General features: G+C 38.5%; 1 protein-coding gene across 2 annotated transcripts in view; it reads right to left on the reverse strand.

Annotated features, from left to right (window-relative positions):
- The window catches only part of YIPF4 (Yip1 domain family member 4), a 38,619-nt gene extending 11,608 nt beyond the window's left edge, over nucleotides 1-27,011 (reverse strand). The window contains exons 1-6 of one of the 2 annotated variants that reach the window (XM_002757868.7): nucleotides 26,681-27,011; nucleotides 19,056-19,209; nucleotides 16,944-17,115; nucleotides 13,440-13,517; nucleotides 9,907-10,020; nucleotides 1,821-4,853 (exon numbers count right to left, since the gene is read on the reverse strand). In XM_002757868.7, the coding sequence (XP_002757914.1) occupies nucleotides 4,716-4,853; nucleotides 9,907-10,020; nucleotides 13,440-13,517; nucleotides 16,944-17,115; nucleotides 19,056-19,209; nucleotides 26,681-26,759 (735 nt within the window). In that variant the 5' untranslated portion in view covers nucleotides 26,760-27,011 and the 3' untranslated portion in view covers nucleotides 1,821-4,715. Of the gene's footprint in view, nucleotides 1-1,820; nucleotides 4,854-9,906; nucleotides 10,021-13,439; nucleotides 13,518-16,943; nucleotides 17,116-19,055; nucleotides 19,210-26,680 lie in introns of those variants that run through there. The other variant, XM_017964428.4, reaches the window with a different exon arrangement.
- Between the last annotated feature and the right edge of the window lie 43 nt (nucleotides 27,012-27,054).

Raw genomic sequence — 27,054 nt, forward strand, 5'->3', positions numbered from 1 at the left:
GCTGGAGTGCAATGGCGCGATCTCGGCTCACCGCAACCTCCGCCTCCTGCGTTCAGGCAATTCTCCTGCCTCAGCCTCCTAAGTGGCTGGGATTACAGGCACTCGCCACCACGCCCAACTAATTTTTTGTATTTTTAGTAGAGACGGCATTTCACTATGTTGACCAGGATGGTCTCCATCTCTTGACCTCGTGATCCACCCACCTCCGCCTCCCAAAGTGCTGGGATTACAGGCGTGAGCCACCGCGGCCGACCGTATTTTTTTTTTTTTTTAAGAGATGAGGTCTTACTGTGTTGCCCAGGCTGGAGTGCCATGGTTACTCACAGGCACGATTCCACAACAAATCAGCATGGGAGTTTTGATATATTATGTTTTGCAGTGCAAAAATGTAAGAATGTCTAGCCTTTCTGATGTCAAAGTTATAATTTAGGGATTTACTTGAAGAGTATCAACAGATTCTTAAACATACAAAATTCTGCTAGGAAATTACAGTTGAACCTTGAACATCACAAATTTGAATACTGTGGGTCAACTTACATGCAATTAAAATTTTTTTTTTCTTTTTTGAGACAGGGTCTCACTCTGTGGCCCAGGATGGCATGCGGTGGTGTGATCACGGCTCACTGCAGAGCCTCAACCTCCAAAGCTCAAGCAATCCTCTTGCCTCAGCCTCCTAAGTAACTGGGACCACAGGGAAGTGCCACCATGCCCAGCTAATTTTTCTTTTGTAGAGATGGGATCTCACTATGTTGACCAGGCTGGTTTTGAACTCCTGGGCTCAAAATAATCCTCCCCCCTCAGCCTCCTCAAGTGCTGGGATTACAGGTGAGACACTGTACCCAGGCATACATACAATTTTTTTTTTTGAAACAAACTAGGATTGAAATTAACAGTAGTGTCAGGATGTAAAACCCATTTAAATCATGGGCCTACTTTTTGTACACTTGGATTCTGCAGTGAAGACTGTGGGACTTGAGTATGTGTGGAATTTGGTATGCGGTGGTTCCAGTACCAATCCCCTTTGTATACAGAGGAACGACTGTATACAAATGAGGAATGGAGCACTTCTAATTCAGAGGTTTTTAAAAATTAAATTATGATGATGATGATGATGATTAGAGGCAGGTTCTCACTATCGCCCATGATGGTCTTCAACTCCTGGGTTCAAGCAATCCTCCTGTCTTGGCCTCCCAAAATGCTGGGATTATAGACCTCAGCCACCGTGCCTGGCTGTAATTCAGTTTATAAGGGAAATTTTATAGTATAAGGCTCAAAGTTTCAATTAAACCATTTATGAAGGAGAATAATAAAACAGTATTACTCTGTGTACATATGACAGTGCAGAGAATTGTTGGGAGTGAGTTTTAGCTCTGTTAAGAATTGTTTCAGAATGTGATACCATAGTCCGAAAGAACTGTATGAAAATAAGATACTATTTTAAAAACAAAGGTGCTGGGCATGGTGGCTCACACCTGTAATCCCAGCACTTTGGGAGGCCAAGGCAGGTGGATGGATCACCTTAGGTCAGGAGTTCAAGACCAGTCTGGCCAACATGGTGAAAACCTGTCTCCACTTAAAATGAAAAAAATTGGCTGGGCATGATGGCGGGTGTCTGTAATCCTAGCTACTAGGGAGGCTGAGACACAAGAATCGCTTGAACCCAGGAAGCAGAGGTTGCAGTGAGATTGTGCCACTGTACTCCCTCCAGCCTGAGCGACAAAGCAAGACTCCATCTCCAAAAAAATAAGAACAAGTGTCACAGTTCCCTAAAGCCTAAAATGTGCACTAGCAAAAATGAATATTTAAAAATATTCAACTAATTTTCTTGACTATAAAAAATATTTTTATTAAGTTGTAGAAGCTTTATTCACTGTTTTGTTACATCAAAAATTTTAAAAATGACTAAATTTTAAACAATACTTAAACAAAAATATTTACGTTGTATTTTAAGTCAATGCAAATTTTCACTAATTTAGAAGTCTATATATATTAATACAGGTTGAGGGTACCTTACCCAAAATGGTTGGAACCAGAGTTTCTCAGGTTTCAGATTTTTTCAGATTTGCAGAAACATATAGTGGTTGAGCTTTCCTAATCAAAAATTTGAAATCCAAAATGCTCCAATGAACATTTCCTTTGAAGTATCACATCGGCACTAAAAAATGTTCTTATCTGGAGTACTGAATTTTGGATTGGGGTGCTCAATGGCTATATGAGAATTTGGGGAATTCCTGCAAATGGACACATTACTACATATAAAATTGTCTTACAGACCTTAGAAATAAGGTTTCAAATGGTTCCTAAACTTTACAAATCTTTGTAAACTTTTTAAAACTATGCTTAATTATATATAGACTTTAATTTTTTATCAAACTTTCAATTATTTAACAGTCAACTTGAAAAAGAAGCAAGCATGTCTCCTACTTATTTTTTGGAGGATTACCATTCATCAGGAGTACTATAACTGGTAACACTTAAAAGACACATATTTACTCACACGCAACTAGAAGAGACATAGGATACACAGATTATCTGGCCAGTTCTGTTTCAAAAATTCTAATGAACTAATAATTACGTTTGAAATCATGATTTAAAAAATCAGTATGACTCAGAAAATATATGAAAAATTCAAGGAGAGGACATTGTTATGGTCATCTTACCATTATTAGCCATGGTAGTACTGTGTCTTGCACACATCTACAAATCATGTTTTTAAACTGACAATCTGTTCTAACTATTGCTCATTAGCACACAAAGATGGTATTTGTTGAGTTTGAAACAATGTAATTTGTTTTTATAGATACCCTAAAATAAGATAGTTCCCAAGATTAAATGCTATTTTAAAATACCTTTTTAGAACAAAAATACCTAATTTTATCTTATATCATTAGGAGTAAACATGATCCATATAAGTGATTTTTTTTTAAATTCATACCTTAAAACAGTAACAGTTTTAAAAAACCATTTTTTAATAGAGGTGATCCTAAAATACATTCATTTAATGGCCTGTAAAATTCTACCTCCTGGTCCTGACCCTCAAGCTTTTTGTGAAAGATTCCAGGGTCAACACTATGAACATCAAATATAATTCTCTATTATAACAAAGTACTAACGTCAGCAATTTCTGAAGTATAACAAATGTTTATCTTACATTTGCTGCTTCTGTAGGCCTAGATTTTTCCTGATCACTTCATGTTATTCTAACTTCTAGAAGTCCTATCCCTTTGGTGATTCTCATCTGTTTTGAAAAAAAAAAATCAGTACCTATAATTTTCTACATTTTTCTAGCTCAAAAGTGCTCTACACTTTTTCTGCAGCTTAAAATCAGTTTTTCTTTTTCTTTCCTTTTGGGATCGGGGAAAGGAAGAGGGGTGGGCTTGATAACATGTTCATTTGTAGGCTTGCTTCAGAGGTGCTGGGTATTTCCTGATGGATAAGTTTGCTAAAGAAATACACACCAAGAAGTCGCCATGTTATCACATGGAGGACAGCAGCAAACTCTTCCAGATGAGACCAGAAAGGATAATACAATAATTTACTAACAGTTAACAGACATTTGCTATTTTATAGACATAAATAAAATGTTTAAAAGACTTTACAAAGTAATATTAACTAAAGGCATATCTAAAAACCTATGAAGTTATTTGCAACCAAAATTTCACTGATAAAATTATTTCTTACTATTTCCCTTAGCAAAAACTGTACATTTGTTAGAGAGTACCTGATACTTGTTAAAATATCAAGTAATACAGGGCATGGTGCTATTAAAAAAAAACACACAAGTGGGAAGTATTTTATTTTTTTCTACTCCATATAACATTGTTCAAGACCACAAGATTTTGAAGGTCTCTTTCTGCAACTTTTATGATTTAGAAGCACCACTTAAAAATATTTACTGATGCTCCAAATATTACTGTTTTGTACAGAATTATGATTTTAATGAATGCCATATTCATTATACCTTTTGCTCCTTTGAACAGAAAAATAAACAGAAACTTTAAATCAGATGTTTGGACATTCAAAAATGGTTTTAAAAAGTACACCCAAACAAACCAAATATATATCAGCAACTATTAAAATCAATTTTAGTAGTTATTAAGATTTCTTAACAAGAAAGTACTGAAGCATGTGTGAGGTTTAAAAAATTATATACAATTTTAAAAACAAATTTAAATTTTTAAACAAAAAAGATTAATGGCCAAATGAAAAAAAGTTTAAGCATCAGATTTAATATCCTAATGTTTAAGCTATTCAGAAATATATTTTGTGAATAATTATTTCATAAATATATGTATAAATATAAATATATATCTGTGATGCTGGAGAAAACATTTTAAAGAAAAAAATTGTACTTTAGATTATCAGGACATTGTCAAATTTACCCTTCAAGTGAAATGTAATTACCAATCCAGGTGCTTTTGGCACAAGTTTTTAGGTGAATATTGACACAATCTTAAAAACACAATCCTTTTGTATTTTATTTGCTGGAATATGGAGAATCAAACAGAATTTAAAATTCTGACCCAAAAATCCCAGGTAACTGCAATTGCTTAATTAAATACAAAAAAATTGTTTTAAAAAGCACTTAAACTTCCCTTTCCATCTGGAACATGTAAAATTTTACCAGCAACAGGTTTTCATCAATTCCTTCAGCAAGAATTCCCAGCCTACACACAAATGTAACACCATCTTTTTCTATCCAAGTATAACTTGGATCACACACCAGTATATAAAGACAAAAAATAAATGTATAATAAAAAGATTGGATAAATCAGAAGAGGCTTTTTGGTCTTGAATTCTTCACCCACTAACAATGAAGCAGCACTGTAGGCAGCCCAAAACACACCAAACAGCTTTAAAAAAAAAAGGAAAAAAGACAAAAGGTAGTATATTAGCAAGTCAATTAACTTTTTGGATATCACAGAATAAAAACAGTGTTTACAAAATTAAAAAAAAAATCAACCACCAATTTTGTTAAATAGTAAAACTTCTTACAAATGTTAAAAACAATTTAATAAGAATGTTCATCTTTGCTTTACTCCTTGACTTCTATAAATGTCGTCTTTTCTTTTGTAAATTTGGTCTTATCAAACTAATCATAAGAATCACTTGGGATACCTAATAAAGCGAGACTTGGGGGGACTCTACTTCTGCCGAATTATAACTTATTATTTTTTTCTTTTTCTTTGAATTATAATTTCTAACGAAAAGATCCAGTATCAGTCTTTTAAATAAGTTCCCTGGTGATTATGATTAGGCAACTTGTGAAAAAACTACTATTACACCAAATTACTGAGCAAAAACTAATTCCTACAAAGTAGGAAATTTTCCTTTTTTTCCTTCTAAGTAAGAAAATCGATTAAGTGAAAATTTTATACAGTATTTATTAAGTCTCAATATTTATTAAGTTTTTTCCCCAGGAAAAGGTAGAAATACAGGGTTGAATAAAAAGGAGAAAAAAAAAAGATCACGCTGGGCATGGTGGCTCAAGCCTGTAATCCCAGCACTTTGGGAGGCCGAAGTGGGCGGATCACAGGGTCAAGAGATTGAGACCATCTGGCCCACATGGTGAAACCCCGTCTCTACTAAAAATACAAAAATTAGCTGGGTGTGCTGGTATGCGCCTGTAATCCCAGCTACTTGGGAGGCTAAGTCAGGAGAATTGCTTGAACCCGGGAGGTGGAGGTTGCAGTGAGCCGAGATTGTGCCACTGCACTCCAGCCTGGCGCCTGGCAACAGAGTGAGACTCTGTCACAAAACAAAACAAAACAAAACAAAACAAAATAAAAAAATCACATTTTGGTCAGGAGTTTAAATAAAGTATATCATAAGTTTTTGGATTATACACATAGGTACTTTTACATTATTTCTACTGGAAATTTATGCAGTACTTATTGATGTAGTCACCTAACATATTTTACAGCATAAAATTAAGGGAAAACTTCAAGAGAAATCAAGGAAACTATAATAGGAATGGACTTGGCACAAAGCAGAGTTTCTAAACCTTGCAATATTGACATTTTAGGCTGCATAAACATCTTGGCTGTGGGGAGCTATACTGTGCACTGAAGGATGTTCAGCAGCATCCCTGCCCTCTATGCACTATATGCTAGTAACATTCCTCCTCAAAAATGCCTCCAGATGTTGACAAATGTCCCCTGGGGGACAAAATCGACCTCAGTTAAGAATCACTGGTATATAGGTAAAAAATAAATACTGGCAAACTTATTAAAAATGTATTTGGTGTGGTTCAGCTTTCCACTGGGTTTGTTAAACTTGAAAAACAAAAGTAACGCTACAAAATAATTAGAACATACACAAAAGTACAGGGAAATATATAAAAAGAAATTTGATCGAACTGCATTTTATTTCATGATTAAGTTTTTTTCATTATAAATGGTTAAAGAGCGGTAAGTATTACGGAGATTTAATGTTAAATAAAATTAGTGCACTTAAACTATATACCCTAATGCTAGTTAACTGATGAATTTTGCAACATATTTCTCAACAAACCTCAGACTGAAATACGAAACACGCATAATAGCTCACTACCCACAGAAGATTAAGTGGTCAGCAAAATATTTTGGTAAAAATAGTCTGAAGTTTAAAAGCAATTTTACTCTAAATTTTTAATGATATAAAATAGATTTTTCCATTGTATGGTACATTTATATGTTGTGTAAAGAATATTAAGGTTCAACTTTCAGTTGAATTATATGATTAAAAATGACAAGAGAAGGGTTTTAACCATTTTGGAAGTAGTCTCAGAAACAAGCTTACTCCAAATGAAAAAACATACAGCGGAAGTGATTGTAAATGAGTGTATGTTCACTAAGGCTAAAATAATTAAATGTCAGCATGAGGCTAGCTGCTTCAGTGTTAAGACTTTTAAACTAAGTTCTAATAATGCCAATAAAAAAAACATTTTAAGGTTGAAATGAAGAGGAAAGCAAGGTTTCTTTAGTCTCTAAAGTGTTTAAACAGTTTAAACACAAAGATGATCCTTAAATATTATAATTTGGGTTTTTATTAAGACAAGGTCTCACTCTGTCACCTACACTGGAGTACAGTGGTATGATCACGGCTCACTGCAGCCTCGACCTCCTAGACTCAGGCATCCTCCCATCTCAGCCTTCTGAGTAGCTAGGATTACAGGAGCATGCCACCACGTCTGGCTAATTTTTGTACCTTTGGAGAGACAGTCGAGTCTTGAACTCCTGGGCTCAAGTGATCACCCACCCCAGCCTGCCAAAGTGCTGGGATTGATGAGAGTGAGCCACCATACCTGACCTATTTTATATTTGTAAAAACAACAGCTTGAGTGCCTACTCTGTGCCAAGCACTATACTAGGCATTATATATACTTTATTTTTTTGAGACAGGGTCTCACTCTGACAACCCAGACTGGAGTGCAGCAATGTGATCACAGCTCACTATAGCCACGGCCTCATGGGCCCAAGCAATCCTCCCACCTCAGCCTCCCAAGGAACTGAGACCACAGGTACCTGCCAGCACACCTAATTTCTTAAATTTATTTTTAATTTTTTTTAATTTTTATTTTTTTCCCTGATGTCCTACAAATGAAAGAGGAGGATGCCCTTACACCTGGCTAATTTTTTTGTAGAGATTGTGATAACCTGCTTTTTGCCAGATAAAACTTTCTCAGACTAAAAGCTGTTCAGGCTTTATGTTAGTTTCTTGAGCTGGACAGACTCCACCTTGGCTTCTTCATTTTAGTTTTCTCTCACCATTAAGTATATAATTATCATATGTAACTGGGGCAGGCTGACACTGGGCACCCAGGAATGCATTTGTTGATAAGAGGCCAAGTTAAGTGGTACCAGCAGAACCTGGGAATGCAGGTGCAGTTGAGCGCCCAGAGCCCCCATTATCTGTAAGTTGTATGTCTTTTATGATAGCTTTGTCCCTTGCACCTGGTAGTGTTTTATTTCTCATGTATCAGTTTAACTTTTTGCTTAGTCTGCTTTCGTGAAAAATTTGCTTCAGCTAGGTTTAAAACTAAGGTATAAAAGACCACCTAACTTTTTCTTCAGGGCCAATAGAATTTTGGGCATTAGCCACCTTTTGGTCACCGGCTTAATAAAGGACTCATAATTCAACTTCAAAGTGTGGCACATTCCTTGACTCTCTTGGGTACAACAAGATGAAGTGTCACCATGTTGCCCAGGCTGATCTCAAAGTCCTGGGCTCAAGTAATCCACCTGCCTCAGCCAAAGTGCTGGGATTAAAGGCATGAGCCACCATGCCTATCAGCACTATATATACTTTAAACTCGTTGTAACTAGCCCTAAAATATAGTTGCTAAGTTTACCACTGTTGAGAACAAACTGAGAGTAAGTTAAGATACCTTGGAAGACCAGGCAGCAAGTAAGTGGCAGACTAGGGTTTGAATTTAGAACTGATTAGTTCCAAAAACCACACTCTTTCAATACCCAATGCTTATTATCAGTATTAGCTTATAGTTTCCAAATTCTTTTTTTGCTTTTTCTGTTTTGTTTTTTTGAGATAGAGTCTCACTCTGTTGCCAGGCTGGAGTGTAGTGGTGCAATCTCGGCTCACTGCAATCTTCGCCTCCTGGGTTCAAGCAATTCCCCTTCCTCAGCCTCCCAAGTAGCTGGGACTACAGGTGTATGGCACCACACCCAGCTAATTTTTATATTTTTTAGTAGAGATGGGGTTTCACCATGTTGGCCAGGACGGTCTTGATCTTTTGATCTCGTGATCCACCCGCCTCAGCCTCCCAAAGTGCTGGGATTACAGGCGTGAGCCAACACGCCTGGCTTTTTAAAAAAATTTTAATAGAGACAGAGTTTCATCACGTTGGCCAGAATGGTCTTGATCTCTTGACCTCACGATCCACCCATCTCAGCCTCCCAAAGTGCTGGGATTATAGGCATAAGCCACCGCACCTGGCCTAGTTTCCAAATTCTAACAGGAATCATTATTTATTTTATATTGCAATTAGTAATAATTTCAAGTGGCTCAGCTACTTAAAACCAAATACTTTCATGTGGAGGCTACATAACAGTAGCTCTGAAAGTCACAGTCTTTAACGGTTCTGTTTTCCATAAAGAAAAAAAATTATATTCACTGTGTAATACACATATATGTGTCAAAGAAGTCATTTATTTCCCAAAGTTGTTTAACATTAATAAATTCCAATTAAGTTATATATTAATACTTAATATTATCAATAAATGTTTAAATGTGTGTATATATGTTCATTTAACATAAATAACACAAAGAAGTCCTGCTCTGCATTACGGAAAATCCACTGTGCCACTGCACTCCAGCTGGGCAACAGGGTTAGACTCTATCTCAAAAAAATAAAATAATAAAATAAGTAAATAAAAAAATGCTGATCAGGCCAGGTGTGGTGGCTCATGCCTGTAATCCCAGCACTTTGGGAGACTGAGGTAGGCAGATCACCTGAGGTCAGGAGTTCAAGACCAGCCTGGCCAACATGGGGAAACCCCATCCCTACTAAAAACAAAAAGTTAGTCAGGCATGGTGGCACATGCCTATAGTCCCAGCTACTAGGGAGGCTGAGGCAGGAGGATCACATGAACCTGTGAGGCACTCCAGCCTTGGTGACAGATCAAGACTCCATCTTAAAAAAAAAAAAAAAGTCTTGACTGTTATATCCTGAAACCTGATTTACTCTTTATTTTTCCCTCCAGACAAAGGGGAATATCTCGTGATAAATAGAAATAAATAAATAAAAGAAATGTAATTGGTAAAATCAGTAAGGAAGATAACTTCCAAGATACTACCAACTGTTTGATAAATAGCTTTATATTACAACATTCCTAGCTAGAGGCCTCATACACTTTTGACATTAGAAAACAGTAAACTACTTTATGTAATACATAATCCTTAACTTACTTTTATAAGTGTAGACACCACTTCAAATGATCCGACCACCAAAAGTATAGGTGCTATTACAATGAGAGGAAGTAATGAATATCCTATAACTCCAAGGACTTGGCCATATGCAACCTGTGAATTTTGAAAATTTCAAATAAATATCATAGAAATCAAGATACTCATTTTAATCACAACTGAACACCATATATTCCTTGCTGTATTTAAATAAGTGTGAGAATAAGAAATAATAAACTATTATACTTACTATTTCAAATTATCATATAGTCTCCCAAGTTCCTGGACAGTCTCACCAACCAACACGGTTACAATTATCATAAGTTTGCTGATAATACCCAAATCTACATTTACAGCATTTATCTCTCTCTTGAGTTTCATACTACCTTCAGTATATCTCTACACTATATTTTGTCACTATTTCCCTTAAATTATAGAATTACTTAAAGGAACTACAACCATCCCATTCACACGAAAAATCCAAGGTCTAGAGAACATGGATGTTCCAAATGAAGACCAGAAGGAAAGGAAGGTGACCAGAAGAGATTTAAGAGAAAAATATTTTTTAGTGACTACTTTATGCCAAGCTCTGTAATTGGGTTTAACATGCTTTGGAAATCAAATGAAATAACAACCTTATGAATAGACATTATTGTACCTATTGCGAATAAATTGATTAAGCAAAGCTAGTAAAGTGTCAGTATTCAAATTAAAATCTAGGCCCCTAAAATCCTACATCAAAAGTCTTGAATTAACAAAACTGTTGTATAAAATTTTCATGTAAATATTACACTAGGTTTTGTCTAGGACATAAGAAATAATATGTAAACAAATACAATTTTAAGTGTTTATTAGAATTATTTTAAATTTCTGTATGCAGAGTATTAAAGCTTCACAGATATTACTCTAAATTTATTCAAGAATTTTGTTAAGATGCTGGATTGAGCATATATAGCTAACATTCACTTCTGAAATTAGAAATAGAAGGGAAAAAAGAAACTCATTTTTAAAAACAAAACAAAAAAAACAACAACTACTCCTGAACTCAAGTGATCCTCTGTAATCCTCCCACCTCAGTCTCACAAGTAGCTGGGACTACAAGCATGTACCACCACACCTAGCTCAAAACTCCTTATTTATTTATTTTTGAGACAAGATCTCACTGTCAGCCAGGCTAGAGTGTAGTGGCATGAACACAGCTCACCACAGCCATAACCCCCCGGGCTCAGGTAAGCCTCCTGCAAGTCCCTGGTAGCTGGGACCACATGCACACACCATCATGCCTGGCTAATTTTAAAATTATTTATAGAGGCAGGGTCTCCTTGTGTTGTCCAGGCTGGTCTTGGAACTCCTGGGCTCAAATAATCCTCCTGTGTCAGCCTTCAAAAGTGCTGGGACTACAGGTACGAGTCACAGTGACCAGCGCCTTGAATTTTGGTGTAGTATCAGAGAACATTCACAATCATTGGAAAAGGTTATTAAAATACTCTCCCTTTCCAATTGTATACCTGTATAAGGCCTTATTTTCTTCAGCTACTTTAGCCAAAACAATGTATCTTAACAGATTGAATGGAAAAAGCATATATTAGAATCCAATTTCCATTAAGCCAGACATTAAAGCTACTTACAAAAAGGTAACAAAAGGCTACTGTTCTCTTTTGTTTTGAAAAATATAGTTATTTTTCTTTAAATGTATTTAAAGAAAAATATATTTAAAATGTAAATTGTTTATTGTTACAAATCTCTTTGACAACCTGACATCAAAAAGTTTGAGAATTTCTATAAGAATAAATTTCAGCTGGGTGCAGTGCTTCACGCCTGTAATCCTAGCATTTTGGGAGGCTGAGGCAGATAACCTGATGTCAGGAGTTCAAAACAAGCCTGACCAACATGGTGAATTCCTGTCTCTACTAAAAATACAAAAATTAGTCAGGCAGGGTGGTGTGTGCTTGTAATCCCAGCTATTTGGAAGGCTGAGGCAGGAGAATCCCCTGAACCTGAGAGGTGGAAGTTGCAATGAGCTGAGATTGTGCCACTACACTCTAGTCTGGGTAACAAAGTGAGACTTTATCTTGAAAAAAATAAATAAGGCTGGGTGTAGTGGTTCACACCTATAATCCCAGCATATTGGGAGGCTGAGGTGGGTGGATCACAAGGTCAGGTGTTCAACACCAGCCTACCAAGATGATTGAAACTGTGTCTCTATTAAAAATACAAAAATTAGGCTGGGTACCGTGGCTTACGCCTGTAATCTCAGCACTTCGGGAGGCCAAGGTGGATGGATCAAGAGGTCAGGAGACTGAGACCATCCTGGCCAACATGGTGAAACTCTGTCTCTACTAAAATACAAAAAATTAGGCAAGTGTGGTGCTGTGCACCTGTAGTCCCAGCTGCTTGGGAGGCTGAGGCAGGAGAATTGCTTGAACCCAGGAGGTGGAGACTGTAGTGAGCCGAGATCGTGCCACTGTACTCTAGCCTGCAGACAGAGCAAGACACTGTCTCAAAAAAAAAAAAAAATTAGCTGGGTGAGGTGATGGGCTCCTGTAATCCCAGCCAGTTGGGAGGCTGAGGCAGGAGAATCGCTTAAATCCAGGAGGCAGAGGGTGCAGTGAGCTGAGATCTCGCCACTGCACTCTAGCCTGTGTGACAGAGCAAGACTCCATCTCAAATAAATAAATAGGCTGGGCGCAGTGGCTCATCCCTGTAATCCCAGTACTTTGGGAGGCCATGGCAGGCAGATCACCTGAGGTCAGGAGTTCGAGACCTGCCTGACCAACATGGAGAAACCCCGTCACTACTAAAAACCCAAAATTAGCCAGGCATGGTGGTACATGCCTGTGATCCCAGCTACTCAGGAGGCTGAGGCAGGAGAATTGCTTGAACCTAGGAGGCAGAGGTTGCAATGAGCCAAGATTGTGCCGTTATACTCCAGCCAGGGCAACAAGAGCAAAACTTCATCTTAAAAAAATTAAATAAAAATAAATATATAAATAAAATAAATAAATAAATTTTGGCTGGGTGTAGTGGCTCACTCCTGTAATCCCAGCACTTTGGAAGGCCAAGGTGGGCAGATCGCTTGAGATTGGGAGTTTGAGTAGAGGGGTTTCACCGTCTCTATTAAAAGTACAAAAATTAGCCAGGCGTGCTGGCACATGTGTAATCCCAGCTACTTGGGAGGCTGAAGCAGAAAAATCGCTTGAACCTGGGAGGCAGGGGTCGCAGTGAGCCAAGATTGCCCCACTGCACTCCAGCTTGGGTGACAAAGCAAGACTCCATCTAAAAATAAAAAATTCATAAATAAAAAATAGGCTGCATTTACTTCACAAATGGGAGGGGATATTTTCTTTTTCCTCATTTCATGTACCATTGATTGAGTAAGCACAATTACAATATGTTGATCATCTTAAAGGAACTAGCATAAGCAATTCTGGAACAAGAAACAGTTATTTTCTTGTATAGCTAATGATGATATATACAGTATCAAAAATTAAACTCACCATAAAAAAGAAAGGTCATTTTCAAAATTAATTACTTACTTCTCCACCAAGAACTCTGGCCAGTAAGAAAATTGTTAGTGAACCAAATATCCAAATGGTTATAATCCATGAGACCACCTTAGAGGGAAAAATCATGCAATTAATATTTTCATATAAAATAAGCTGATAATTTTCCAGGAACTCAATTCTCTGCCACAAATGACAGTTTAGCACACTCAAGTTCAGGTCATAGAGAGGTTATGTGAGCTCTCAGGTATCGTTCCAAAACTTAATTAGAATACGATGTGTATAAGGCCGGGCGCGTTGGCTCACGCCTGTAATCCCAGCACTTGGGGAGGCCGAGGCAGGCAGATCATGAGGTCAAAAGATTCAGACAATCCTGGCCAACATAGTGAAACCCCATCTCTACTAAAATATAAAAATTAGCGGGGTGTGGTGGTGCGCATCTGTAGTCCCAGCTACTTGGGAGGCTGAGGCAGGAGAATTGCTTGAAACTGGGAGGCGAATACAATATGTAATACAATTTTACATTCAAATTAAAGTTCTAGCAATTACTAACTACCTAAAGAAACCAGGCACGGTGGCTCACGCCTGTAATCCCAGCGCTTTGAGAGGCTGAGGCGAGTGGATCACAAGGTCAAGAGATCGAGACCATCCTAGTCAACATGGTGAAACTCCATCTCTACTAAAAATACAAAAATTAGCTAGGCATGGTGGCGCGTGCCTATAATCCCAGCTACTCAGGAGCCTGAGGCAGGAGAATTGCCTGAACTCAGGAGGTGGAGGTTGCAGTGAGCCGAGATCGCGCCATTGCACTCCAGCCTAGGTAACAAGAGCGAGACTCTGTCTCAAAAAAAAAAAAAGAAAGAAAGAAACCTCGGTATTTTAAAATCTATGATAAAAGATTATTGAACAAAACAATGTTTAGTACTAACCTCCTGACTTACAGCAGGAGGTAAAAGAAAAATTTATTTCTGAAGCAAGTTACCAATCTTCTCTGGAAGTCTTTAAAATTTACATTATGTATTTATATAAGTAACAGAAATATGGAAGCCATTTCAGACAATCTTAACTACTCAAACTCAGTGTAATGATACATATATATATTTATATTTTCAAGCTCTGTCTGCTGGATGGTCAAGAAATAATACACCAGTAGCCACATAAACACATTTATTGCCCAGATACTGGTTTTTTTATTATTTATTAATTTAATTATGATTTTATTTAATAGAGACAAGGTCTTGCTATGTTGTTTGTTTATTTACTTATTTAATAGAGACCAGGTCTCACTATGCTGCCCAGGCTGGTCTCATACTCCTGAGCTCTAGTGATCCTCCCACCTCAGCCTCCCAAAGTGCTGGGATTATAGGAGTGCGCCACCATGCCTAGCCCCAGAAACTGGTTTCTAAATATTATTTCTTAATTAAAAGAAAGAGGACTCCTTAAAGAAATGGTTGATTCCAAGGCTGGGGCAGGCAAAATATGAGATTAGCCCAGAACACTGTGTGAAGTAAGAAGGAAAGAAGTACTCAAAAAAAGAATGGGATATGTTGAAAGGAGACAGAAGGCAACCTGAAGGAGCTCCCAATGGTTAAAACTTGAAAAATCTGAGTAATAAAATAAATGATGACAGTACTGGATTCTAACTCAAAAAGTAAAATGAATGAGGGAAACAGGAAACTCATGATTCCATAAACATTATAGTAATAATTACTGCATGCAAGATCTACCAATGGATGCTAAAATTAGTAAGCTAAAGTTAGATGAGAAACAGGGTATTTGCCTAGTTGCAAAGCACCTGCATAAGATATTTATTAATTACAAAGAGAAAAATAGTGACTTTATAATGGATAAATTGAAGATACTACCCCATCACCTAACCAAGTGATCAAGGTTAACATCACCAGTAATAAGACATATCAGTATCACATACTCCCTGTTAGTATACAGAGAGAGGCAAAATGTCACTTCTGTGACATTCTTGCCAAAAATGCATAATCAGAATTCACTCATGAGAAAACATCAAGCAAATCCAAACTGACACCCTATGATGGTATAGTAACCTTCTGTTTTTAACCTTAGAACCCTTTGTTAAAATGAAAGATTATATAAAACAGATAAAATTAGAGATTTTCTAGATGAAGAACTGATAATAGGCAGGAGACCAGAGTCCCATTCACCTCCTTCAATGGTCTTTACAACACTTTTAACAGACTATCTGATATAAACTACTAATCTAGGGTAAATATTAGTAAGAATAGTATAGTAATGCATCAAGTATCTTGTGATGGAGAGATTATTCTGGATTAACTTGGTGGGCCCTAAATGTAATAACAATTGTCCTTAAAAGATGGCAATTGAGATTGGGTGCTGTGGCTCATGCCTGTAATTCCAGGACTTTGGGAGGTCAAGGCAGGGTGATCACCTGAGGTTGTTCAAGACCAGCTAGACCAACATGTTGAAACCCATCTCTACTAAAAATACAAAGTTAGCTGGGGATGGTGGTGCATGCCTGTAATCCCTACTACTTGGGAGACTGGGGCAATAGAACTGCTTGAACTTGGGAGGTGTAGGGTGCAGTAAGCCAGGTTTGTGCCGTTGTACTGCAACCTGGGCAACAAGAGTGAAACTCCGTCTCAAAAAAACAAAAAAAAAAGATGGAAACTGAGGGAGATTTAAGTACAATAGAGGAGAAGGCAATGTGACGATGGAAAGAGAGGTCATAGTGATACAGCCAGAAGCCAAGGATTGCTGACAGCCTCTGGAAATTAAAGAAACAAGCAGTAAATTCTGCCCTGAAGCCCCAGCCCTATAGACATTTTGATCTTAGTCCTTTAAGACTTATTTTGGACTTCTGACATTCAGAACTGTAAAACAATAAATCAGTGTTGTTTAAAGCCACTAATCTTGTGGCAATTTATTAGAGCAGTCATCAGAAACTCATTCATTTCCAAATCCCTGTGGTAAACAGTAACTTTTTACTCCCTCAAATCCTTAAACTTGGCATGAGGGAGTGATGCATATATGTTGTGTTTTGGTGATAAAGTATCTGAAAGTAGGACACAGTGATTAAAATATCAGTAGTAGTATAAAAACAAATACTGACAGAATCCTTCTCATAATTAATTTAAAGTAATGGTCATTTTAAGAACAGAATCATGAATGAATAAAAGGTAGAAATACAAATAGGAGTATTACATTTCAAACTCTTCATCTCTTGGGAAAATCAGAAGGGGCATGAGCAGCCCTTCTGGTGACTTCTGGTCAGCTGGGAGTGGTTCTATCCATTTTACCCCAGTGTGCCAAACAAATATTAATACTTTCTATGTCAATCATGACATGGAAAAGTTTGAAAACATTAATCTAAGGTACTCCTCACTTATTTAATTATGGAAAAGTTTTAGAAATGAACAAGTGAGAAATAATGGGTAAAGGTAAAACATTTCTCAATAGTATAGTATATTATAGAGTTAATATTTTATATTTAATTTTTGAAACTCTCAAAATATTTAGAATTTGTATAAAATAAGATATACTTACCCTAAACTGTCCATATAATGATATCATGGAAAAGAAAAGAACAACAGCCAGAGGACCCCAAAAGTCAGGATTGTCTCTCACCACTTGTCTATTAAAACCAAGTGATGGCATTGGCATCAAAACACATCGGATTTTGTAGTAAATATCCTTTAGATCGATGTCCAATTCTTCCCTATAATTTAAAATAAAAATTCTCAAAAGGCAGACATTTCTGAATACTAAAACAATTGCAAAAAGAAAATTAAGAAAACTTTAAATAAGACAGTATGATCTCCACAGGTCAACAAAACATTTGCATTTGAAGTACCACATTTCACTAATTCCAAGGTGTACATTTTTAAAATTCCAACATCTCTAAATGTGGGACGTATCTCAATCGCTGGTGTCTTACAATCGTAAGCCTTGAGTGACATCAAGTGTTTCCAATATTTACGTTTCCTTTTGCCAGTCTAGAGGCAATATCATTTTTTTTTTTTTTAATAGACGGGGTTTCACCATGTTGGTCAGGCTGGTCTTGAACTCTTGATCTCAGATGATCCGCCCGCCTTGGCCTCCAAAGTGCTTGGATTACAGGCATGAGCCACCACGGCCAGTCGGCAATATCAATTTAAGAAAACTAAGTAAAATTTTCTGCTTGAGACTTTTTGGGCCTAATTCAGATTGGAAACCTATATGAAAACTAGTGTGGGTTTTGCATTCTCTGGGAAAATTCCTTCTTTCAACATCTTATCCACTGCCAAAATGAAGTAAATTTCCTTGCTATCTTTTTCTGTGTCGTGGGTTATTTCCCATTCATCCTCACACTAATGAGGAGATAGCCCTTTGATGTCCCAGCTTTATGCTGTCTTATGTACTTTTTTGTTTAATTAATATGTAAAATAACCTCATCTTATAATCAATAGTGTCTTAGATTTGATGATATATGCATTATTTATTTATTTAGAGACAGAGTCTTGCTCTCTCGCCCAGGCTGGCGTGTGATGGCGCGATTTCGGCTCACTGCACCTTCTGTCTCCCGGGTTCAAGCAATTCTCATGCTTCAGCTTCCCCAGCAGCTGGGACTACAGGCGTGCACCGCCATGCCCTGCTAATTTTTCTGTATTTTTAGTAAAGATGGGGTTTCACCATGTTGGCCAGCCTCAGCTTGAACTCCTGACCTCAAGTGATCCAACCACCTTGGCCTCCCAAAGGGTTGTATTTACTGATGTGAGCCACTGAGCCTGGCTGATACATGGTATATTAACATTAAGAAACACAGGATGTTTCAGCACTTACTCTACTGATAATACAAAGAAGAACCTGGAAATGCCTCAATTTTGCAAAGCTATAGGTTCTTCTTTTCAAAACTATTCATTTCTTTACTTTTATCTCCAGATAATCATAAAATTTCAGGTATTATAAAAAATGTGAAAACCTCTTTATATGTAGCTCTCCTCCCAGTGGTAGCTCTAGAATTTCTATATTGAAGAGATTTTGGAGAGGTAATCTTTTTGGAAATCTTAATTTGTCTGAAACTTAATTTCAACAGCAAGTACCTAAGAGCATTGCTTTTTAAAATTGCATGATTACTTCAGATAGCTGACAGACCCAGGTAAGCTGGAGCAGGGGTGTGTGTGTGTGTGTGTGTGTGTGTTACAGAATTACCACTCTTGCGATTCTTCTGCCTCAGCCCCCCAAGTAGATGAGATTACAGGCATGTGCCACCATGCCCGGATAATCTTTTGTATTTTTTTCTTTTTCTTTTTTTTATTTAAAAGCTCTTTAGATTCAATTTTTTTAGTAGAAACAGGGTTGCTCCATGTTGGTCAGGCTGGTCTTGAACTCCTGACCTGAAGTGATCCACCTGCCTCAGTCTCCCAAAATGCTGGGATTACAGGAGTGAGCCACCGCACCCAGCTGAGGATTACCATTCTTTTAATTTTTGTCTTTTAACTTGTTAAAAACTATTCTCTCATTATTTTAGTTTTTTAAATTACTAGTAAAATTGACAACTCCTATAGTTTTTGACCAAAAAGGTTAATGTTTTCTCGCTAAATAACAAGAAAGAATATAATCATCCCACAGATTAGCTCTAAAAAAAACCAAAAAATACATATTATTATTTTTACATACAAGAGTGGCTTGTTATCTTCAGGATCATCATCTTCGACTTCCAGAAGCCAGCCATACCCTCTTTGTCTCAGAAATGTAGTAGCTGTAGATTCTTTGATAAAATCTCCACCGAGATTTAATTTGACATCTGGCGATGCTATTGAACCACTGAGATCTTAGGAGAAAAGAGGACAAAACTATATGAACTGGGTACAATGTGTGAATCTTAACCAAAGTGAGCAGATATTCAACTAAAATAATTATCATTTGAAGATCTCCATGAACATCTGCTATTGCATATAATCTTCAAATTTTATAGTTGATAGACATCTAAAAGCCATCATTTACTTTATAAGAATAAAATGAAAGACAAAATAAGTGAAAAGACACAAAAAATTTCACAGCTAATTAGCCAGACTGGTACCAGAATCTAGACTTAAACAGTAATTCTTTAAGATTTCAATGGAAAATACATGCAAAATATATTACATGACATCATTTGTATTCCTTCATTCTTATATACACCCATATGCCTCAGAACAAAGTAACTGAATAAATTCTTTTCAGAGGCATTACATATGTATATATGCAAACTGTTAAGACAATTTACTTACTAAAAAAAATCTGTAGTTTTTTTTCTCTACTTCTTCATGTATTTATTCACACATTCTTTCATTTAAATCATCACATATCTATGCTAAGTGCTTCATATATTAATGCTTAGTTCCAGATAAATCTGATGAGTAAGAGTCCCCTGTCATTTCAGCCAACATTTCCCTTTCTTCATATAATTACATCATACATCTTTAGTTTCGTCAAAAATAAATAAAGGGCTATGTTTTGTTTTTGTTTTTATTTTTAGGTTGGCGATAACAAGACATAAAGAGATTTAGTTATCCACATTAAAAAAATAAATTCCATGTAGAGTCTGCACAGCATCTTAGAGGTTACAGATAATCATGGTAGTACTAATGCCACATTTTCTAGTTGAAAAAAATGGAAAATAGTTAAGGATTTGCTTGAGGTCATATAGGGATCAAAAAGAAAAAGCACATTTGTAGGAACAGACAATATACATTAATAAACAACTATCAACACTGTCAGTGCAAGTCACATGATTATAGTAGTATTTCAGAAAAATATTTTTGGAAACAGCAAACCAGAACACTCTAACACAGACAGATACTTCTCTGGAGATCATGCCCAACCAATACCAAAGTTAGCTTCCTTAAAAAAACAAAAAACTGCTGGGTGCAGTGGCTCATGCCTATAATCCCAGCACTTTGGGAGGCCAAGTGGATCACCTGAGGTCAGGAGTTCAAGATCAGTCTGGCCAACATGGTGAAACCCCATCTCTACTAAAAATACAAAAATTAGCCAAAAATGGTGGGGCACACCGCTAATCCCAGCTATGTGGGAGGCTGAGGCAGGAGAATCACTCAAACCCAGGAGGCAGAGGTTGCAGTGAGCTGAGATCCTGACACTGCACTCTAGCCTAGGTGGTAGAGTGAGACTCTATTGGGGGGGGAAAAAAAACCAACCTATGTTTTTCATATACAGTACAAAGAGCTGCTTAATTTGCACAATACTCTATGAGTCACATCCTAGTCTGCTTATGACAACGCCTGCAATTAATTCTGACAAACGTTTACATTCTGAAGCTAAGTCCCAGCTCAGCTACTAATTAATACAGCAAATCATTCATGTCTTCTGGGCCCCAGTTTCCTATTCAAAGTTCTTTCCAGGTTAAACATTATATAATTCTAAAAAGATTTTTATAAAGAAGCTTACTCACAGATAAAATATAAGATTTGAATTCATTACCTAAAATTTAAAAATAATACCTGTAGATGTTATCATATAATTGTGTAGTTAAAATACTCTCTTAAAAATAGTTGGCTACTTCTTTGTCTTAATCTAAGTTGAAATGAGAGAGGTGGAATTTAACTAAAAGTCTATTTCTAACAGCTACAAAGAGTGTTTTTTTTTTTTCATGCTTTTTTTTTGAGATGGAGTCTCACTCTGCTGCCAGGCTGGAGTGCAGTGGCGTGATCTCAGCTCACTGCAACCTCCACCTCCTGAGTTCAAGTGATTCTCCTGCCCCAGCCTCCTAAATTGGGATTACAGGTGCACACCACCACGCCCAGCATTCATTCATTCATTCATTCATTTAGTTTTGCTCTGTCTCCCAGGCTGGAGTGAAGTGGCACAATCTCAGCTCACTGCAACCTCCACCTCCTGGGTTCAAGTGATTCTCCTGCCCCAGCCTCCTAAATTGGGATTACAGGCGCACATCACCACACCCAGCATTCATTCATTCATTCATTTAGTCTTGCTCTGTCTCCCAGGCTGGAGTGAAGTGGCACAATCTTAGCTCACTGCAACTTCCACCTCCTAGGTTCAAGCAACTCTCCTGCCTCAGCCTCCTGAGTAGATGAGATTACTGGCATGTGCCAGCATGCCCAGCTAATTGTTGTATTTTAGTAAAGACAGGGTTTTGCTGTGTTGGCCAGGCTGGTCTCGAACTCCTGACATCAGGTCATCCGCCCACCTTGGCCTCCCAAAGTGTTGGGATTACAGGTGTGAGCCACAGCATCAGGCCAAGAGAGTTATGTATATATGTATTTATGTATAAAAAAACAATATCATTACATTCTTTCTTTTATACACATGCATTTCATTATTGCTTTTAGATACTTTTTTTTTTTGAGACGGAGTTTCGCTCTTGTTACCCAGACTGGAGTGCAATGGCATGATCTCGGCTTACCGCAACCTCCGCCTCCTGGGTTCAAGTAATTCTCCTGCTTCAGCCTCCCGAGTAGCTGGGACTACAGGCGCGCACCACCATGTCCAGCTAACTTTTGTATTTTTTATTACAGATGGGGTTTCACCTTGTTGACCAGGATGGTCTTATCTCTTGACCTTGTGATCCACCCGCATCGACCTCCCAAAGTGCTGGGATTATAAGATGTAGTTTTATAGACTTGAATATTTCAGTCTGGATTTCACTCTTCATTTATTTATTCATTTACGCCCTCATTCACGCACAGTTCATGTCCTTTTATTTATCAATTTTTTTAAAGAAATTAAGAGTTTTGCTGTGTTGCCCAATCTGGATTCATATGCCTGGGCTCAAGCCCCTCCTCAGGCTCAGTCTCCCAAGTAGCTAAGACTACAGGCCTGTGCCACCGTATCTGACTTCACATCCTTTTAATTGTACTAAATGAATTTTACTTTTTATACATATTACCTTAAATAATTCTAACAAAATTTCTTATAAATGTGTTTCTCATTTTACAGGGGACAAAATGGAAGCTTATAAAAGCTATGTAACTTGCTCAATACCACACAGCTACTTTAAGAGGCCAATCTGGCCTAAATCCAGTAATTTTTCTGGTTATACCATCTAAAGTGGTACTAAGTTTGAAATCCTATCAAATAAAGACATACTGGCCAACATGGTGAAACCCCGTCTCTACCAAAAATACAGGTGTGGTGGTGCAAGCCTGTAGTCCCAGCTACTAGGGAGGCTGAGGCAGGAGAGAATCGCTTGAACCTGGGAGGTGGAGGCTGCAGTGAGTCAAGATTGCACCACTGCACCTGCATTTCAGCCTGGGCAACAGAGCGAAACTCTTGCCGAAAAGAAAAAAAAAGACACGAGATAAATGAAGGCAAAAGAAATTTATTCAAGAAATAATTCTTCTGTGATATTTATACTACAGGTTCTATGACAGCCTGGGGTGTAGAAAATATTAGGAAGTTTCTGTTTCTGAAGGACAGCTGAAGTGAGTCTTACTAAGGAAAGAGCATTTGAGTTCGGTCTAAGGTTTTAACTTGAGGCTAGGAGGAGAAAGACATTCTAAGCATGAAAATCAGAATCACACGGGAAAAAACCACCAAAGCACATTTTAGAACAAAGGGTATGTGTGGACAAATAGGAAGGATAGGTATCAGTAAGAATGAGGGACTTGGAGAGATACCAGAAGGAAGGATATACACAGAAAACATCTATAAGCTGAAAATATTCATGGTTAGAAAAACAGCATAAAAAGGGAGAAGCAAGAATTTATATGACGTGTAGAAACCAGGGAAAAGACTTGGAGTTGTATAGTAAAATGTTCATATTGGAAAACAATACAAAAATAAGTGTGGGGTCAGTTGACACTACCCAAAGCAGCAACATCATTACTCACCCATGTTCAACGCTCGACTCTGCCAGATATAGTAGTAAATGCTTTACATTTGCAAAATATTTGGGCAGTTGGGTATTCTTATTCCCAATGTATACATGAGGAAAAGGGTAAGTAACTTGTAACTCACCCAAGATCACAATGGATAGTAATTGGTAAAACCAGGATGCAAATCCAGGATTCATCTATACTTCAGATACACAATTTAATTTAGAAAAATATAAGAAAGAGGCAGCAGAAAGAAACTTGAGGAGACAGCAGACTAGCTCTTTTGTTTTTTTGAGATGAGATCTCACTATGTTCCCCTGGGTGGCCTCAAATTTCTGGGCTCAAGTGATCATCCTGCTTTCAGCCTGCTGAGTAGCTGGGATTACAGACACATGCTACCACATCTGGCTGTGGACTAGCTCTTAATTCTAGATCTATCATGTGGAAATTGCTAAACCTCTCTAAGCCTCAGTTTCTTTTTTTTTTTTTTTCAGTCAGGGTCTTGTTTTGTTGCCTAGGCTGGAGCATAGTGCCACAATCACAGCTTACTACAGCCTAGAACTCCCAAGCTCAAGTGATCCTCAGAGTAGCTGATTCCAGGGTAACTGGGACCACAGGTGCGCACCATCACGGATGGCTAATTTTTTGTATTTTTTTGTAGAGATGGGGTTTCGCCATGTTGCCTAGGCTGGTCTGAAGCTTGGAGCTCAAGTCATCTGCCCACCTCGGCCCAAAGTGCTGGGATTACAGGTGTAAACCACCACGCCCAGCTAGTCTCAGGAATAATAAAGTTCACTGGGAGTCTTATAAAGAACAAACGGCTCATGCCTATAATCCCAGCACTTTGGGAGTCCGAGGCACATAGATCACGAGGTCAAGAGATCGAGACCATGCTGGTCAACAAGGTGAAACCCCGTCTCTACTAAAAATACAAAAATTACCTGGGCATGGTGGCGCGCACCTGTAGTCCCAGCTACTTGGGAGGCTGAGGCAGGAGAATTGCTTGAACCCAGAAGGCAGAGGTTGCAGTGAGCCGAGATTGTGCCATTGCACTCCAGTCTGGGTAACAAGAGCGAAACTCCGTCTCAAAAAAAAAAAAAAAAAAAAAGAACAAACGGCAAAGACCTGGAACCAACCCAAATGCCCATCAATGATAGACTGGACAAAGAAAATGTTGTACATATACACCATGAAATACTACGCAGCCATAAAAAACGATGAGTTCGTGTTCTTTGTAGGGACTTGGATGAATCTGGAAACCATCATTCTCAGCAAACTGACCCAAGAACAGAAAGCCAAGCACTGTATGTTCTCACTCATAGGTGGGTGTTGAATGAGGAGAACAGGTGGACTCAGGGAGAGGAGCATCACACACAGGGGACAGTTGGGGGGGGGTTGGGGAGAGACAATGGGGGGTGGGGAGGGATAACATGGGGAGAAATGCCAGATATAGTATGCACCTAAAGTAAAATAAATAAATTATATATATATATAAAAAAAGAACAAACAAGGCCAGGCATGGTGGCTCACCCCTGTAATCCCAGCACTTTGGGAGGCCAAGGTAGGTGGACTGCTTGAGCCCAGGAGTTCAAGACCCTGCCTCTACAAAAAATACAAAAGTTAACCAGGCATGGTGGCATACGCCTGTAGTCCCAGCTACTCAGGAGGCTGATGGGGGAGAATCAACTTCAGCCCAAGAGGCGGGGAACTGCAGTGAGCTGAGATCAAGCCACTGCACTCAAGCCTGGGCAAGGGGAGTGAAACTCTGTCTCAAAAAAGAAAAGAAAAGAAGAGCAAATGAGTAGTATGTTTAAAATACTCTAAACTTAAACTGTACAATATCATATTGTATGAATGTATTATTTTGAATACACATATATCTCCTTGGATATACAGAGCTATATGTCTTCTGAGAAAATACAGAGAAGTTTGAATAACATAGAAACATGAGTTTGAACAAACATCATGTTCCGATACTCAATGGAAACAATTTTTTAAACCTGGGAAATTAAAGTTGATATACTTCCCTAAGTATCATGCTACCAAATGTAGATGAAACTGAAATATTTTGGGTTGGTGTATATCAGTTTAAAAAATTTATGGCTGGCTGGTAGCTCACATCTGTAATCCTAGCAATTTGGGAGGCCAAGAGTCTGCAACAAGCCTAGGCAACACAGTGAGATCTACAAAAAGTTTACAAATTAGCTGTGCATGGTGGCGCAGACCTGCAGTCCCATCTACTCAGGAGACTGAGTCAGGAGGATCACTGGAGCCCAGAAGTCTGAGGTTACAGTGAGCTATGATCAAGCCACTGGCACTCCAGCCTAAGCAACAGAGTGAGACCCTATCACAAAAAACAAAAACAAAACAAATAAAAAAAAGAAAAAGAAAAAAATAAATGTATCAGCTATGTTCCCTTTGATAGACAAAAATTTTACTGTACATTTTAAATTATGACCAGTACTATTTTCTAAAAGCAATGCCACTCAAACAGCACAACAAGAAAAACAAAACAAAAGGGAAAATAAACTATACTGATACACCATAAAATTTCTTAGGAAAATCTAGGTTCTTTTTCAGACTGAAATTTCTGTAAACATAATTTACTTTTCCATAGCAGGCAGTTAAGGGTCACTGGAAAATATTAGGCACAAAGTCTAATAAAAGTAAAATTTGAAAATGACTAGCAGAATAAGACCCGATTATGAGTTGGGTAGGGAACTGAGAAAAGGAGGAAAGCATTCTCCTATGCCGTAGAAAAGTATCGCTAGCACAATCGCTTCCTCAGAATCGTACAAGGAAATCTGTAGGAGCTACTGGGAACACACTGTTGGACTACGAGAAGTCTCCAATATACCTTGGTCAATTTCTTTGATTACCTAGGTGAAACATTACAAAATGGGAGAAAAACGGAGACTCGGGCAAGACATCAAATTCGTAAAAACCACTTAGTTTGTATTTGCAGTGCCGAATATGATACCAGATCCCTCCAAAAAGTTATCTCCCCTTATTTGCAGTGGATAATCTGATCCCATACACCCCCAAAAAGTTATCTATTGATACACAACAGAAGAAAACAGCCCTCCTTCCTTTTTCTCAGATTCTTTGAGATCTCCCTTGGCCAATCTGTCCTTTTTCTGAGTAACGGCGAGTAATTCCGGAAACAAAATCTTAGGGTTCCGTGGGTCCACTTGGAGAGAATAAGCCACCCAGAAAAACCAGCCACCAGACGGTGTGGGCAAAGCTAGGGAGACCGAGTAACTTGATGCTTTTAAAGTCGGCTCCCTACACCCCTCCCTCCGTCCTTTGGGGCCTCTCGGACCGCCCGACAGGCGCAGTGAGCAGCAGTCACCAGTCAGCTTCCTGCCCGTCCCCACCCAGCCACGACCGCCTCGGCACCGGAAAGACCCCACGGCGTCGGGCCCTGGCGTCCTCCGGGTGACGGGCCTTCCTGGGGCTCAGCCTCACCTTCTGCGTCAGCTGAGGAAACAAAGGTGAAGTCCCCGTTAGTGGGGGCGTAGGCCGGGGGCGGGCCCGGAGGCTGCATCTCGCGGCCCCTCCGAGCCGGCCGCGGTAGAGGAAGCTGCGACTCAGCTCAGATCCCAAGGCGGCCGCGGCGCCGACCCACACGCTCGCCCTACGGTGCGGCCTGCGAGCCCGGATGTGCGAGCTGGGAGCGAGGACGCAGATGGGCACAGTTAGCCGCTGAGCTGTCCTGAGACTGCCCCACCAAAGTCCTCTCGGTGGCGACCACCCAAGCACCACGACGCCGGCGCCCTGACAGGACCATAACAGTGACAGCGCCGCTGGGATTGGCTCTTTGTAATGTGCTCTCCCATTGG

This window comes from Callithrix jacchus, chromosome 14 (genome assembly GCF_049354715.1).
Source record: "Callithrix jacchus isolate 240 chromosome 14, calJac240_pri, whole genome shotgun sequence".
In the NCBI taxonomy this organism is placed as follows: domain Eukaryota; kingdom Metazoa; phylum Chordata; class Mammalia; order Primates; family Cebidae; genus Callithrix; species Callithrix jacchus.